Source organism: Furipterus horrens, unplaced genomic scaffold, assembly GCF_987537825.1.
Source record: "Furipterus horrens unplaced genomic scaffold, mFurHor1.1.pri manual_scaffold_9, whole genome shotgun sequence".
In the NCBI taxonomy this organism is placed as follows: Eukaryota; Metazoa; Chordata; class Mammalia; order Chiroptera; family Furipteridae; genus Furipterus; species Furipterus horrens.
Genome location: NW_028327179.1, coordinates 94,096,249 through 94,110,537, shown reverse-complemented (window position 1 = coordinate 94,110,537; position 14,289 = coordinate 94,096,249). Strand labels below are relative to the sequence as shown.

At 46.5% G+C, this 14,289-nt stretch overlaps 1 protein-coding gene across 1 annotated transcript in view; it reads right to left on the bottom strand.

The window, feature by feature from the left end:
• TBXAS1 (thromboxane A synthase 1) overlaps positions 1-14,289 on the bottom strand; it is a 140,538-nt gene that overhangs the window by 106,472 nt on the left and 19,777 nt on the right. The window contains exons 2-3 of the mRNA XM_090287580.1: positions 6,096-6,189; positions 3,430-3,482 (exon numbers count right to left, since the gene is read on the bottom strand). Coding sequence (XP_090143706.1) covers positions 3,430-3,482; positions 6,096-6,189 — 147 coding nt within the window. The remainder of the gene's footprint in view (positions 1-3,429; positions 3,483-6,095; positions 6,190-14,289) is intronic.

Below are 14,289 nucleotides of genomic sequence, written 5' to 3'. Positions count from 1 at the left end.
GGGGCCACCTGGCCTGAGCTACAAAGAGACCTCCAGATGACTGTTACTTATGCTGGGTTTGGAGGTGCTCAGGCGAGACCAAGCTGTGAACGGAGGCTGGCTACTGCTGGTGCCAAGCCTGGGGCCACTTAGCAAGAGGTACAGGGTATGCAGAGGCCAGATGCTGTTTGAGAGATTTTAGGAAAGTCTGAAGCATGAGGCGAGAGAGGCCATTTGTATGGAGAAGCCACTGAAGGCAGCTTGAGTGCGCCAGCTAATTGAGTGGGGTGGGGTCTCAGGGAGTCACTGGGGCAGGATGAATAGTGTTGCTGGTGACTCAGATATGGCACCTGCCTGCTGGCTCTGTGGAGGGGGCGAGGATCTCTGAAAAAGAATAAAGGCCTCCGCCAGCACTTTCATCTGGCAGAAAGCTGCATGCCAGACAATTCAGTTCCTCCCTGTATGTCTTTGGTGCCTTGCTACCTGCTGCCCCAGAACTGGAGGTCAGAGGGACTGAGTCTGAGTAAGTCCACGTGCAGGCCCTTTAAGAGGAACTGCCTGGGACTCCAGAAGCCCTCTGTCTCCCTCAGCCTCAATCCCCGCTGGTTTTTACAGCCAGAAGTTATGGGGACTTCTTTTCCTGGCTCTGGAACCCTGGGCTGGGAGACCTGGTGTGGGCCTGGGACCCCTCGCTCCTCAGGGGGTATCTCTGCAGCTGAGATATCCCTCCAGAATTTTACCCCCCACATGTAGGTGTGGAACCAGACGGTTCCTTCTCTCCACCTCTCCTGCCAGTCTCTATGTGGTTTCCTCTTTAAATGCCTAGTTGGATTTCAGGTGATTCTGAATGATGGTTGTTCTATAGTTTTGATGTGGTTGTGTCAAGACTCAAGTAACGTGTATATCTGTGCCACCATCTTGACCGGAAGTAGTCAACCCTTCTGTTTTAAAAGCTGAACATACTGAGTGTCATCTAGATTACAGAGCTCAGACAGGAGTCTACCCCACCACCATGCTGCTGCTAAATCCGGGAGTGGATACGTTTCAAAAGGAGTCAGCATTTTATGGCTCATCTCTTTTTCCTAAAGCAGAAAAAGGTGATAGCTCTGTGTGAAGCAATTATGCCATCACCTTTTTTTTACTTTTTTTCCTTTTGACCAAAGCTGGGAACGAAGAGTGGAGATAATGCTGCAATTTCTATTTCTACAACCTCATTTGAAATCATTCTCTTTGATTTAAGTTTTCTTGAAATGAAAAGGATAAATTGTGTTAACTTAGTTAAAGTTGGGAAAAAAGTTGATTGGACATTCTGTTGTCAAGGAAACCAATTGTCTTACTTTCTCTCATTCTTTCTCTCTCATACACACACACACACACACACACACACACACACACACACACACCCTCCATACTACCCACTAGTTATTACAGTGTCCTTTAAACGTTTCATCTGAGATTTTAAGATTACTTTAAAATACCCAAGGGCTCTGCTCTGAAAATCTGTACAGGAAGTACTGAGGGAAGTGGTTCCTAGAATTCAAACTCAAGAAGGCTTTTTCCTAATTCTGGGGAAGCTGCTGTCATTGTGAGTCAGTGCTATATCTCAGAGATGTATGAGGCAGTCTGCAAGGTCAGTGTCAAGTCAACTGCAGAATGAGACTCTTGGAGAGGGAAAGGTGGAATGAGGACTTTTACAGAGCGATAGAACAGCACAAGAGAAAGAGAATGGTAAACAGTTCAGTCCTGTGAGCCTTTATTGAGTATCTGTCGTGCTGAAAGTAAGAAGCTATACACACCCAAAAAAAGGAAAGGAAAGGAAAGGAAAAAGAGAGAGAGAGAGAGAGAAAGGGAAAAGACCAAAATGACAGCAATCTTAGAGCATGAGGTAGAGTTGACTCTTATTGAAAGATATGTACCATTTCCCCATTGTCCACCAGAGGAATACACCTCCCTGCCCCATCAATGTCATGCTTGGCCATATGACCTCCTGCTCTGACTTTGGGTTTGGTCACGTAACTTGGTTTGGTCAACATGATGTTAGCAGACATGATACAGCAGACACTTAAAATGTTCTTGTGTTGTTGGCTTTGCTCTCTTGAACCTTGACCTTCATTACAAGAAGAGCCTGCCTGGGCCTGCCTGCTGTTCCTGGGAGTCTGAGAGACATGTGGAACAGAGTTGCCCAGCTGGGCCACCTCCCCAGCTGCCTTGCAGATGCACCAGGAAGCTCAGCTCAGCTCCCCAGCCAGGGCTGGCTCTGATCAGTCAATTCCAGCCCACCCTTAGACACATGATAAAAATAATAATTTGTTGTTTAACTTCATGTTAGAGTAGTTTGTTATACAGCAATCACAAACTTATACAGAGAGCGTCTATTTTCATGGGGCCATGTAGCAAACTAAAGAGTGCTTAAGAAGAAATTGGCCAAAATGTGGGCCTTCTGGGTAGAGCTGTTTCCACACAGGGTACAAGTCAATCTCTTTCCAAAATCATCGCTGGGAGAACAAGATTATGTGTTCTAGGACTGAGGGGCTCATATACCCCTGGACCCCATCAGAATGTACATTAGGAACACAACAGAACTTTACTGCCCTGGAAAAGTTATTACTGACCAGAAGGTCTGGAAAAGAGCTGCTAAAATCAGCCAATGGCTGAGGACAGGCTGCGTGAGAACAGGCTGAACCGATTAGGGCTCCAGTGGGGAAAGACACGTATTGAGAATCAATTGATTCAAGTCAGTGAAATGTTGAGTAGGGCAAATGCTCTGAACATGGGTTTGTTCACCAGATTCTGGAATTTCATTAAAAAAAAAAAAAAAAAAAGTGGGTGGGGAGCATACTCTGAAGCAGAAAAGGGAAAGCTCAGGAAAAATAAAGGGAAGGCTATATTACTTTACCTGGCTGAGAACTAGGGTAACCCTATATCTAGGACAGCCTTAGTTCCCACTGTTGTCTTGGGGTGATTATTAATAGTGCCCCCTTTCACTTTCAAAAGTGTACTGGATTGGATGGTAGATCGTATGGTCATGCAGCTGACAGTATATTATACCCATCGAGTTGAACCAAACAGGTCCAAGTAGGGTTTAGATAAGCTCATGGGGAAAGACTTGCCATGGGTTATCAAGGCAAATTGGACCAAGGCACGGAGGGTCACCAGGTCCCACGGCGGCACACCCTCGTGCGCCCTTTGTTGTGAGAGATGGTGTGAGCACCCGGGGCCTGGCCCAGCTGGTCAGGGTCTTGAAGTCTGGGAAGTGGTGGTGTTTCAGGCTATTTGACGTCCCCTTGGCCCACCCTGGGGTCTTTTCTAGGGGCCTCATCTGCTGGGCACTCCCTTTATGGATCCCCCAAAGACAGGAACACATGCACCTTTCCATCTTGTCATTACTTCCAAACAGTGTAACATGCAAGAATCGAGATATATGGCGGGAGAATGGAGTTCCCCTCTTACCCGCACAGACGTCCATATAGCCTTCTGAGCTCCATGTGGCTTTCCCAGAAACCCTGCAGAAAACCCGGCATGCAAATGAGAATGCGATTCAACCAAATTTCAAGCGTTCAAACTTATTCGAGAAAAAGTCTGGCACAGCGAGAATGCAATTACATAAACAATAAAAAGGAATTGAAGTGATATTGCTTTCAAGTACTTTGGAGTATTAGAATAAACTAACATCTTTAATATATATATATATATATGTAGCCAAGGAAAAGTCTCCATCAGCTCTGCTCTAATGGGTAAAAGAGATCATTTATACTTAAACTATTTGTGTATAATTGCTGTTAAAATATTTGAAAACTGCTTGCTTTTTCAACTATGTTAACATTCCCCTCTGCAATTTGGTTTATATTATTATTTTTGGCAAAGCCTCTTTTCCCTGCCACTCTATGTGTAAACATCTGCTGGGTCTATCCAAATTATCACAAATTCTGAATGATCGTGATCCAAGTTAAATTTTCACTAAAATCAACATATTCAGAACCTAAGAACTGTCGGGCAACTTTAGAGAGGACAAAACACTAGACACATATCGTTGCGGGGAAAGGAGGATACCTGCAGATACGCATGGGGTGGGGACATAGGGGTGGAGGCTCCAAAAATGCTGGACTCATTATGTCCTAGGGGCGGAGTTGTGTCTGGTCACGGAGTATGTGTGCAGACACACACACAGGGATTGCATGGTGAGGGGCTAGGACTGGCTGGACCCGTTGCATTGTGCGAATGCAGCGTACATGAAAATATGCACAGGTCGGCATGGGGGTGCAGAGTGGCAGACGCTCGGCGTGTGTTGTGGGAATGGAGGCTCCGGGCAGTTAGAGGAGGCGTGGGTGAGAGCTGAGAGCTGGGGAGGTCTGGGAGGTGGATGCCCTTGGCGGACATGCATCCCATTCTCACTAACTGAACTTTCCCCATCTAAGCTCGCCGTATAGCAAGGGAAGCACGTATGAATATAAAAATAGTCACTAAAAGTACTGTGTTCTAGAAGGAATTTGGCAGGCTGTGTGCATTCAAGGATGACAAGATAAAAAAGAGCAAACGTGGAGATTATCCGGAGGCCGTGTTCTCCTCCCATCGACAGTTCGCTTGTTTCCCTCTGACTGTTAATGACAAATTAATCAACTCAATACAACTCAATAGTCCCCCACCCCAGAAATACGTGACATGCATTTACTCCTAGCTGATCTGTTCCATTTTGGCACCCAGAACTTCCTTCCCACTCGCTTCAGGAATCTCGCAGGAGGCCCGGCTGAGAGAGCTGGGGGCCCGAAGCTGTGCCCCGGCCGCCCCTGAGGCAGGCGTGAGGAAGGGAGAAAGAACAACGACAAGAGGAGAAGAGGCTGTCAGACAGAGAGAGGGACAGGAAGGGATAGAGAGGCCACTGAGAAGGAGGAAGGACAGAAGTAGCTAATGTGATTTTTCTAGCTGCCTTTGTGGGGTGGGGGGTGATGGAATGGGGGCAGAGGGTCCTAAGGAGACCTTAAGGGACAGTATCAGGACTGGCCCAAATTTCATCCTTCCTGCCTTTGTGTGGCTTTGTGGCTCTCACATGCCGGGTCTGTTGGCTCCTGATATCAGATCTAGCGGCAGCACACCCATGAGTTAGCAGAATAAAGCGTTTAGCTTCTAGGAAACCCAATGTCGGGGGTGATTAACCTTAGGCCTATATCTGCAAATGTGGACCTTTCCACTTGCTGGTCACTCAGGCAAATCTCGCGGAACCAGCTTCCCTTCCGACCTTCTGTTTCTGACAACTCGTGGCTGTCCCCACTGTCACCCTGGCTCCAAATTTAGAGGCACGTTTGACTTATCTTGCCTTAAAGGCTCTATGCCTAATTAGTCACACAATGTACTAATTTTACCCCCAGCATCCCTCCCTTTTCACTGTCATTACCACCCTGGGCCAAGTCTTCACTTCCCCCCTAGACTTCTACAGATGACGTGACCCAAATCGTCTCCCTGACAGAGCCATCGTCCACTTTGCTGTCTCTCTCCTACAAACAGATGATGGCACATGAATGGTCCTGCACTTGCCTTTCTAGACTGTCAAAATCTGGCCCACCCCCTCCCCGCCTCCTCTCTCACAGCTGCATTCCTCAGGGCTCCCCAATATTTGGCTTCCAGGCTGCTCATCAAGCTGTGTCCTTGTCGTCATGTAGGTGCATCCCACACGTTGCTGCTCCCCATCTGGTTTGTGTGCGCTTGTCTTTGTGTCTGTTGCTCCTGCAGGACCCCTTTCTCCAGGAAGTCCTCCAGGAGGATTCTAGCCCTGATGGCTCTCCCTCTCCTCCAAAGGTCAACCCCTCAAATCTAGTGCTAAGATAGATCCAATCTGGTGTTGCTCACCAGTATGAGCCCTTGAGGCCATTAGTAACTTCTGCTTCTCCCACATCCCAGGGCTTGGCACATTTAGACACTCAATAAATGGGTTGGAGGCAAAGGAATGGATGGCAGCACTCGGTACATATTAGTGATAAGCAATGGATCATCGTCTTCACATAGCACCTTCGCTTATAGATCAGTCCAGGTGGGGCTGACCTAGATAGGAGCAGTGCTTCATGGGAAAAGCTGCCCGGGGCTCAGTATGTCTTAGGCTGGAAGGCAAGCAAAGCAGCCCTTACCTGGCAGAAAAATGTCAGGTTCCCAATAAAAGGAGAAGGCTTAGGATGTCTGATGCCCAACTTCTCCAGTCTTGAAAATGCTGAAGTGGAGTACCTGAGGGGAAAAGGAAATTTGAAAAACAGAGAAACCGAAGTTTGCATTCACGCTTTTGGCCGTATATGGTGTCAGGATTATTGAGTCCTCTGGAAGTAAGTGTGGAAAAAGAAGTTTCCAGTTGACAATATCTAAGGACCGAAGAGGTAGGAGGCCTGTAGGTGAGTAACAGGGAACTCAGTAAATTCCTCCTGACTGAGTGACAGACTAGAGGTCAAGGAACCCTGAAGTCTTACAGTTGGTAGGCCCCCAAGAGATGATGTAGTCCTAATGCCCCTTCCCCACCTAAAGTGTCCATCAGTAAATTGCTTTTTTAAAACACACCACTCCCCTGCCCTGGCCGGTATGGCTCACTTGGTTGGGCGTCACCCTGCAAAGTGAAAGGTTGCCCGTTTGATTCCCGGTCAGGGCATATGGCTGGGTTGCGGGTTCAGTTCCCCTTCAGGGCATGTGCTAGAGGCAGCTGATCAATGTTTCCCTCTATCATGGATCTTTCTCTCCCTCTCTTTCTCCCTCCCTTCTCCCCTCTCTGGAGTTAGTAAAAGAAAACAAAAATAGCAAAAACAAACCACTCTCTAGTTCAACCCCATTGCCTCTAAATCTACCACAAACAATGGTCTTGGAAGGCCAGGGGTAAAAAGTAACAATTGCAAAAATAAGTTCCCTGTACAATTTGTCTATTTTCTCGGTCAGAATGGACCCCTGCACATAATTTGTCCCTCAGCACATTCCTTGGCCTAATAGAGAAAAATAAAAATAGGGACAGAGGGAACACACCGTGGGGACAAGATCTCCTCACCAACCACTAACAACCTCTTTGTGTCTTTGTTTTCATGGCCTGAAACCATATGGGAAGCATATTTTCTTAACCAAAAATCAGGAAATGTGGCCCGACAGATTTCTGTGCCACTTTCCAGGAGAAAGCGGCAGTCTAAGAAGTGCAGCGTGGTTGTCAAAACATTGGAATTACTAGGGTATTTCAGCAGTTTATGGGAACAGGGGGATAACACAGTAAAAGTCAGAGCTGGCTTAGGGAAACCTGGACATATGGCTGGAATCCCTGATCAGCCAGCTCATTAGGTCAAAAGTTCAGTTAGTTCAGAAAAATTAATGAGTCAAACTGAGTGTTTAGCATCATGCAGAGATCAGCCAGATCTTAATTTAGGAGCAAGGGAAAATAGAAAGAATCACTGTAGCTGGGCTTCATAGCAGTACTGGAACTTAAAAAAAAAAAAAAACACTGCTGTAAGAATCATTCACTACATACTCAGAAAGGTGCAATGTTTGTCGGCGTCTTTGACCTGCTCCCCTGTAGTCTGATAAGGAGCACTTAGAAGAAGAACTTTTCATTGAATGCTCAAATATTCAAGGAAAGGCCAACCCAGCTGAAGTGCTGATGTGTTTCATTCTGAGCAATGGGTCTGCTTGCAAAGTGGCCACAAGGGAGAGCTAGGGCAGGAAGGGAAGCAGGGTTCTGCTGCCAGCCCTCCTGACTGAAGTTTCCACCATGTGGCTGCATTGTCGGGTTTGAATAAATCCCCAGGACATCACATTTAAGTCCATGTTGAAGTGTAATTACAAACCACACTCAAGAGCCACGTGCGAATTATGTGATTAGTCATGGCCACGTTCCCCTTCATTAGCGTGTGTACCAAAGGTTGACAGCACAGGGTGTCACGGTTATTCTTCCAAGTCAACTATGTTATTTTAAATCACTCCCCTCACACCTAAGAAGAAAGATGAAAGGAGACAGACCAGTCCACATAATGCTTCCCCCCGCATCTCAAATCTGATTTTTGGGTTCATTTCTTCATCAATTTTTGTGAATTATTTTCTAAATGTAACCTCTAATGGGTAGAAAGGAAATATGTCATCTTGGGCCACATAATTACATCTTAATTTTGTAATTAGATGTCTTGATTGTCTAATTAAAGGACAAGAAGTCTGTGCCTAATTACACATGCTAATTATTATGCAAGTCCATGCCCTAATTATGTAACTCCACTTATGAAAATATCGCTTGTGTGTGCCTGCACAAAATTCAGACATTTTCAAACATATGGCATCAGCAGAGAATGTTCTAGACATAGCCATAAACTTCATGTTGCAGCCTGAACTTCAGTGTAGACTTAGAGTGTCTTTGCCTAGGAATTGCCAAACTAGAGTTCTTGCACCTAAATCAGCAGGGAGAGGTCACTGCCACCAAATTCTGAGCAAAATTTCAAGGTGGGTTTCATTTGCTTCTCTCCAGCTTCCTTCTCTGCACCCTTGTTTGATATTCCCTGGTGTCAGAGTTCCCTCTGTCTCTCTCAACTGGCTCTTAACCCAGAATCTATGGACCCCAGGAGTTAGAGGTTGAATTGTATCACTCCAAAAAAGATAAGTTGAAGTCCTCACTCCCAGTACCCCAGCATATGACCTTATTTGGAGATCGGATGGTTGCAAAGTTAATCCATTTTGACCAGTGTCCTTGTAAGAGGGAAGGCCACGTGAATGGAGACACAGTGAGAACAGCATCTGATGACAAAGGCAGAGACTGGAATTACACAGCTGCAAACCACGAGAAGCTAGGAAGAGGGAGGGAAGGAGTCTCCCCTGCATGTTTCAGAGGGAGCGTGGCCTGTACCCCCCTTGATTTCAGACTTCTAGCCTTCAGAACTGAGAGATCACACATTCTGGTGTTTTAAGCCCAGTCTGTGGTACTTTGTTATGGAAGCCCTAGAAAACTGATAGACCGGGAGTACCCAGAAATGAATTTTAGAGAGTCAATGAAAAATAATTTTTAAAAAAATTTCATCCTGGTCCTTTAAAAGTTATCATTGTGAGGGAAATTTGATCTCGTATGTCAAAATGCACCATTAATTCCTGTGCCGTCAAAGAAGTACAGGTGGCCAAGGATGCTGCTGTGTAAAGCATCAACTTAGTCACTTAAAGCAACTCGATTTATTATCTATGCTTCTGGAGGCCAGAGGTTCAAAATCAGACTCACAAGCCTAAAGTTGAGGTATCAGGTAGGGATGTTCCTTCTGGAGGATCCAGGGAATTATTGATTGTTTATTTCTATTGCTTATGGCCACATCGCTCCAATCTCTGCTTCTGGTCATCACATCATCTTCAGTGACCAGCTTCTTCTGAGTCCCTCTTCTAAAGAGCCTAGTGATTACATGTAGGGCCCACCCAGATAACTCAGGACACCTTTCCTGTCTCCACATCCTCAATCCCATCCTTAAAGTCCCTTTTGCCATTGAAAGTGGCATTCTACAGCTTCCAGGGATCAGGACTTGGACATCTTGTGGGGGCCATGATTTAGCTACCACACGAGCATATATTGTGTGTAGGTTCTGTTTTGGAGTGTTGGTGTGTGTCTGTAAAGGAGAAGTGTCTAGGACGGACACCGTGAGACTGTCAGGGCTTCTTGTTTAGGGACAACTGGATGGTCCAGCCACTGGAGAGTAGGAAGGAGCTCGAATGACACTCCACCCACTGTGGGCACCACTGAGCCAGGCTTTGGTGGCCCCACCATCTCAATGGGCCACAGATAAGTACCTTAAAGAAAATACGACAGTTCAAAAATACTGATGCCATCCAGCTGATGGTCATTACAGTGAAGAGAGTTAACTAACTTTTCCATTTTTATCCCAACTTTTCAGGGCAGGAGAGCCAGTTGAGTTATTAACTCTCAACTGGTTTTAAGCCATTAATCTTCTAAATTCAGTCGTGTGTATAGCACCTTTACAATTTTTGCTATTATCTGCAAGTCACTTGTGCTATTTTACTTCCAATTGGCTTTGAAGAAACTTAAATGCATTTATTTTAAAAGGAAACTTTATACCGTGACCACAAGTGAAAACCATTACCACTTCCATAAATAAAAACTCATGGTAAAAATAAACACTTATCAATGGAAAATTTTAAATGTCCATGAGCCCCCTAAAGTGATCTCATCTGCTACAGATGGTCCATAGGCCAAGGATGGACCGAAAGGCCATATTTTAAAATGTGCTCCATCTTAGTCTCCCTGACTCGGCTGATAGTTTAACCCCATGGCCAGAGAAGAAGGAAGGAACCTCATTCCTATTTCAGCATACACATGGCAAAGTAGATCAAGCGAATCTATTGTCTTGCATTTCATTTTTCAGAACTAAAGAGAGCTGGTCTGTTGCTGACGTTGGATTTATTCCAAACTGTGTTAGTAATTTACCCACATGAAAGGGAGACATCCTAATAGTGAATTCCTTTGTCACTCTCAGGGCTCATGTTAATTGACATGTAACAAATGGAGAGACTCCCTGGGACCACATGTATTTGCTGCCCATCTCCTATGCCAGGCACGGTGCTGGGCGCCAGGGATGCTGCAGGGACGTAGCACAAGCCTAGTGGGCCAGACAGACATTCAACAGCTAATGACAAGCAATTAATTCAGCATTTACTTCATGATCCTTGCAGCGAAGGAGCATCACATGTCAGAGAACATACCAGTCCAAATGTACACTTTGTATTTTGATCACTTAAGAGCACTTCTGTCCAACTATTGGGTAGTATTTGTAGAACCTGAAAAGAAGGGTAAGTGGTCCTTATGCTAATTATTTCCTCCCAAGGCCAGTTTTCAAAAAAAATAGGGCCCTCCAATAGGGATCAATCTTCAGAAAAACCATTAAAATGAGGACAGAGGTGTTGAAGCTGGCGTGATGAACAAGGCAGGGCGACCCAAAGCAAACTGAAGGTGCTGGTGGTCCAAGAGGCAGTGGGGTGGGTTGTTTACGTAGGAGGAAGCACTGCACTTCCCTTAAGCCACATGTGCTTTCCAATGCTGAGCCACCCCAAGAAGATCAAGTGATACCTTCTAGGACTAAGTAAGGGCAGCAAAAAGTGTGGCGTTGGAGTGGGTGATTAAGAAGGGAGGGAACTCTGAGTGGGGCCCTGCCTCAGCCTTTGTTCCCCAGTTCTGTGCCACGCAGTCACATAGCTGGTCACAGAAGGACGCTGGGAGCAGGCCTTGACCTTTTGTGCCAGTGGGAACTAGAGGAGGATGAAGCCAGAGCAAAGAGTAGTTTCACAGTATGGGTGCACCTGCAACTCATCTTTCTATTTTAAATAGAAAAGCAATTGAATTATGTCATAAAACCAGTTGACTGAGATTTATGAAACACTCCTGGATTTTTTTTTTAAGTATTTGACTAAACTTCCCTACCCCTCACTGGAAAAACCGGAGATGTATGTAAATGCAGCCTGAAACCTGCCCCACAAACCTCTCTTCAAGGATGGGGGTGGGTATCGAGGGGGGAGGAGGGTAACGGCTTAGTGCCCTTAAAAATATACCCATAATAAACATTTTTAAATAAAAAATATTTAAAGGTAGTATGATACATTTTAATTTATAAATTTAAAGATAAATATATTTAAATGTAATTTCATATGTTTATTTAAAAATGAAAGCGGCCTCTTGGATCTGGACCTTGAATTCCTTATGCGTCAGGGGATTGAAGCCCCGACATGGCCTGGCATCCTCCAAAGCCCCTGCCTCGGCCTGCCTGTCCCAGGAGCTGGGGGATTTGGCTTTTGAGAGGGGAAAAAGCAAGCTAAAGAATTTCTTACTAACGCCTTTCAAGTAAGGGTTTTGCTTCTGTGGACTCATCTCTTCCGCGTCCCACCGACGCTGAGTTCTGCAGCTCTGCCCACAGGAATGAAATTGTCAGCAGAGAGCCACAGGCAGCTTCTGGGTTCTAGTGACACAAGTCACCCAAGATGCATTTTTGCAGAGGCGGGGAAATAGCTAGGTCGCCCCACATCAGCAGGAGCACCGCCAGGGCTCTTGCTCCCCCAGATAGGTAAGGGGACGGGGCCAGAACGAGAGTTCATTTCCATCTCTCCATCTGCCAATTAGTAGGCTGGGCCTCACTGATAATTGTGCTCTCAAGATAATGGCTTGTTTAAGTAATTGATGGTGTTTGTCCTCACTGGGGACTCTTAGCACATCAAAAGATGTTGAGAAAGCCAAAATTCACCTAGAGTCTGAATTAATCACTTTGTCTAGCACAACAAAGGCTCTCTTGCTTTGCTAATAATCCCAAATGAGGTAGCAACCCTCCGTTAAATAAGGGATCCGTGGTGCCTTTAATTAACGTTTCAAAGAGGTCATGCTTGCTTTTTTCACCTGCTTTATTCTTATGAGAATGTGGGAAAATGCACGCAGAGCAGGTATTTTCCAAACTTCTCAAGTTCAGGGAGGTGAGACCCTGCTTCACTGAAGTTCATAGGAAAGGATCTGGAGGCTTCGGCTGACCACAAGGTCGTTTGGTGTATGTGGTTCTGCCTGGGTCAGAGGAAGTTAGTCCCAAAGGATGCCACCAAAGGCCACTCGGCAGTCACAGCATTTCCCCTGCTCCAGATGTGGCCGCTGGGGAGCCACTGGCCACCTCCCCCTGTCCCCAGCATAACCTCCTCAGCCTTTCTGGGCTGCACCCAGAGCCCCGCCATCCTCCAGCCTGCTCTATGGCTGACTCTGATCTCAACTCGTGCCTCCTAAGGCTCTGTACCAGGCAGCTCAAACGCCCCAGCTTCCCAACAGGCCCTCATTGCCCCCTGCCTCCTCCCTCTTATCCCAGCTGCCTCCCAGAGCCCCAGGCCAGCCTGGCCTTGCCTGGCACCCAATCCCTCTCCAGGCCCCCACCAGAGTCATGGGGGCCAGGTCAGAGCCGTGGGATCTTGTGGATCCCAGCTGCACAGCCACCTTTGAAAGACTTTGACAGCCCTTGGGCCACTTGGAAGCCAATGAGCAGGCTGAGGCGATGGGGTCTGGAAGCCACTCAGGTTAGTTCTGTGACACAGACTATGAGTATCATCCAAAGAGTGAGTGAGATACATCCCGACCCCCAGAAAGTGTATCCCATGGAAAACAAATGGGGAAATGGGGCATTTCCCTTGGACTTGGGGAGACCCTGGCAACAGGCTTCCATATAGCATATTTTTCGCACTATAAGACGCATCTGACCATAAGACGCACCTAGGTTTAGAGGAGGAAAACAAGAAAAATATATTCCGAACCAAATGGTGTACTAAAATATTTAATAAAATATAACAGAATTCTATTTCAACCGTGTAAAGTGAACAGCAGTCAACAGCGGTATTAAGAACCATCATCACTGTTGTTAACAAATGAGGAGAGACTTTAAGGTTCAAGTGCTCTTCTAGTTTTCTGGGAACCCCAGGTCAGGTAATACACATCACGGTCTGTGTTGCAATATTTGCTCTATAAGACGCACAGACATTTCCCCCCACTTTTGGGGGGGAAAAATACGGTACTTATTTTACCCAGTAATTCCCGTGGCTTCTAAACTGGTCTCCAATTAGGAACCCCAGTGCTGTTTTTCACTCTTTCCATCAATCTTCGTCTATAGTTAATCCCCAAGGACTGATGATTCTGCTTTCAAAACGCCTCAAGTGGGTTCCTTCCTTCCTTCTGTCACTGCCCTATGTCAGGTCACCGCTGTCTCGCCCTTGACTGTGGACTCTTCCATGACATCCTGATCAGGTCTCTAGCCTCCAGTCTCCAGTCTCTCCCCTCATCCATCAATCCCCCATCCACGCTGCTGCCAGAAGAATCTTGCTAACGTGCGCATCTGTCCACGCTGTGGCCACTTCAGTATTCTTCACTGGCTCCTGTCACTTTTAGACCAAACTGTAAACTCCTGGTGATGTGGCCCTGGCCTGACTCCGAGTGGTCTCCGTGCCCTGCCTTTAGACTCCAGCAATCTGGCAGAACTTGGACATTTCCGGTTATGCCAGCTGGTTTCACCCCTCCAGGCTTTTTAACCCACTCTGTTCCCCAGGACCAGCACTAAGGTGAGGCCAGCGAGGCATGGGTGGGGGGGGCAAGATTTAAGGAGGCACTCGCTCTCAGGGATGTGCAAGTGCAGGCCTTGCTCTTGTTTGACCCTGAGTGGAAGTGCCCCCTTAAATCTCACGCCCCAGACGCCTGCTCACCTCACCCTGGTCCCAGTACACTCTTCCCTGTCTCATGTGTCCACCTTCTTTCTTCACCTGGCAAGTCCTAATGATTCTTCGTATCTCTCCAGGGACCTACCCAGACTGTCCTAGGCC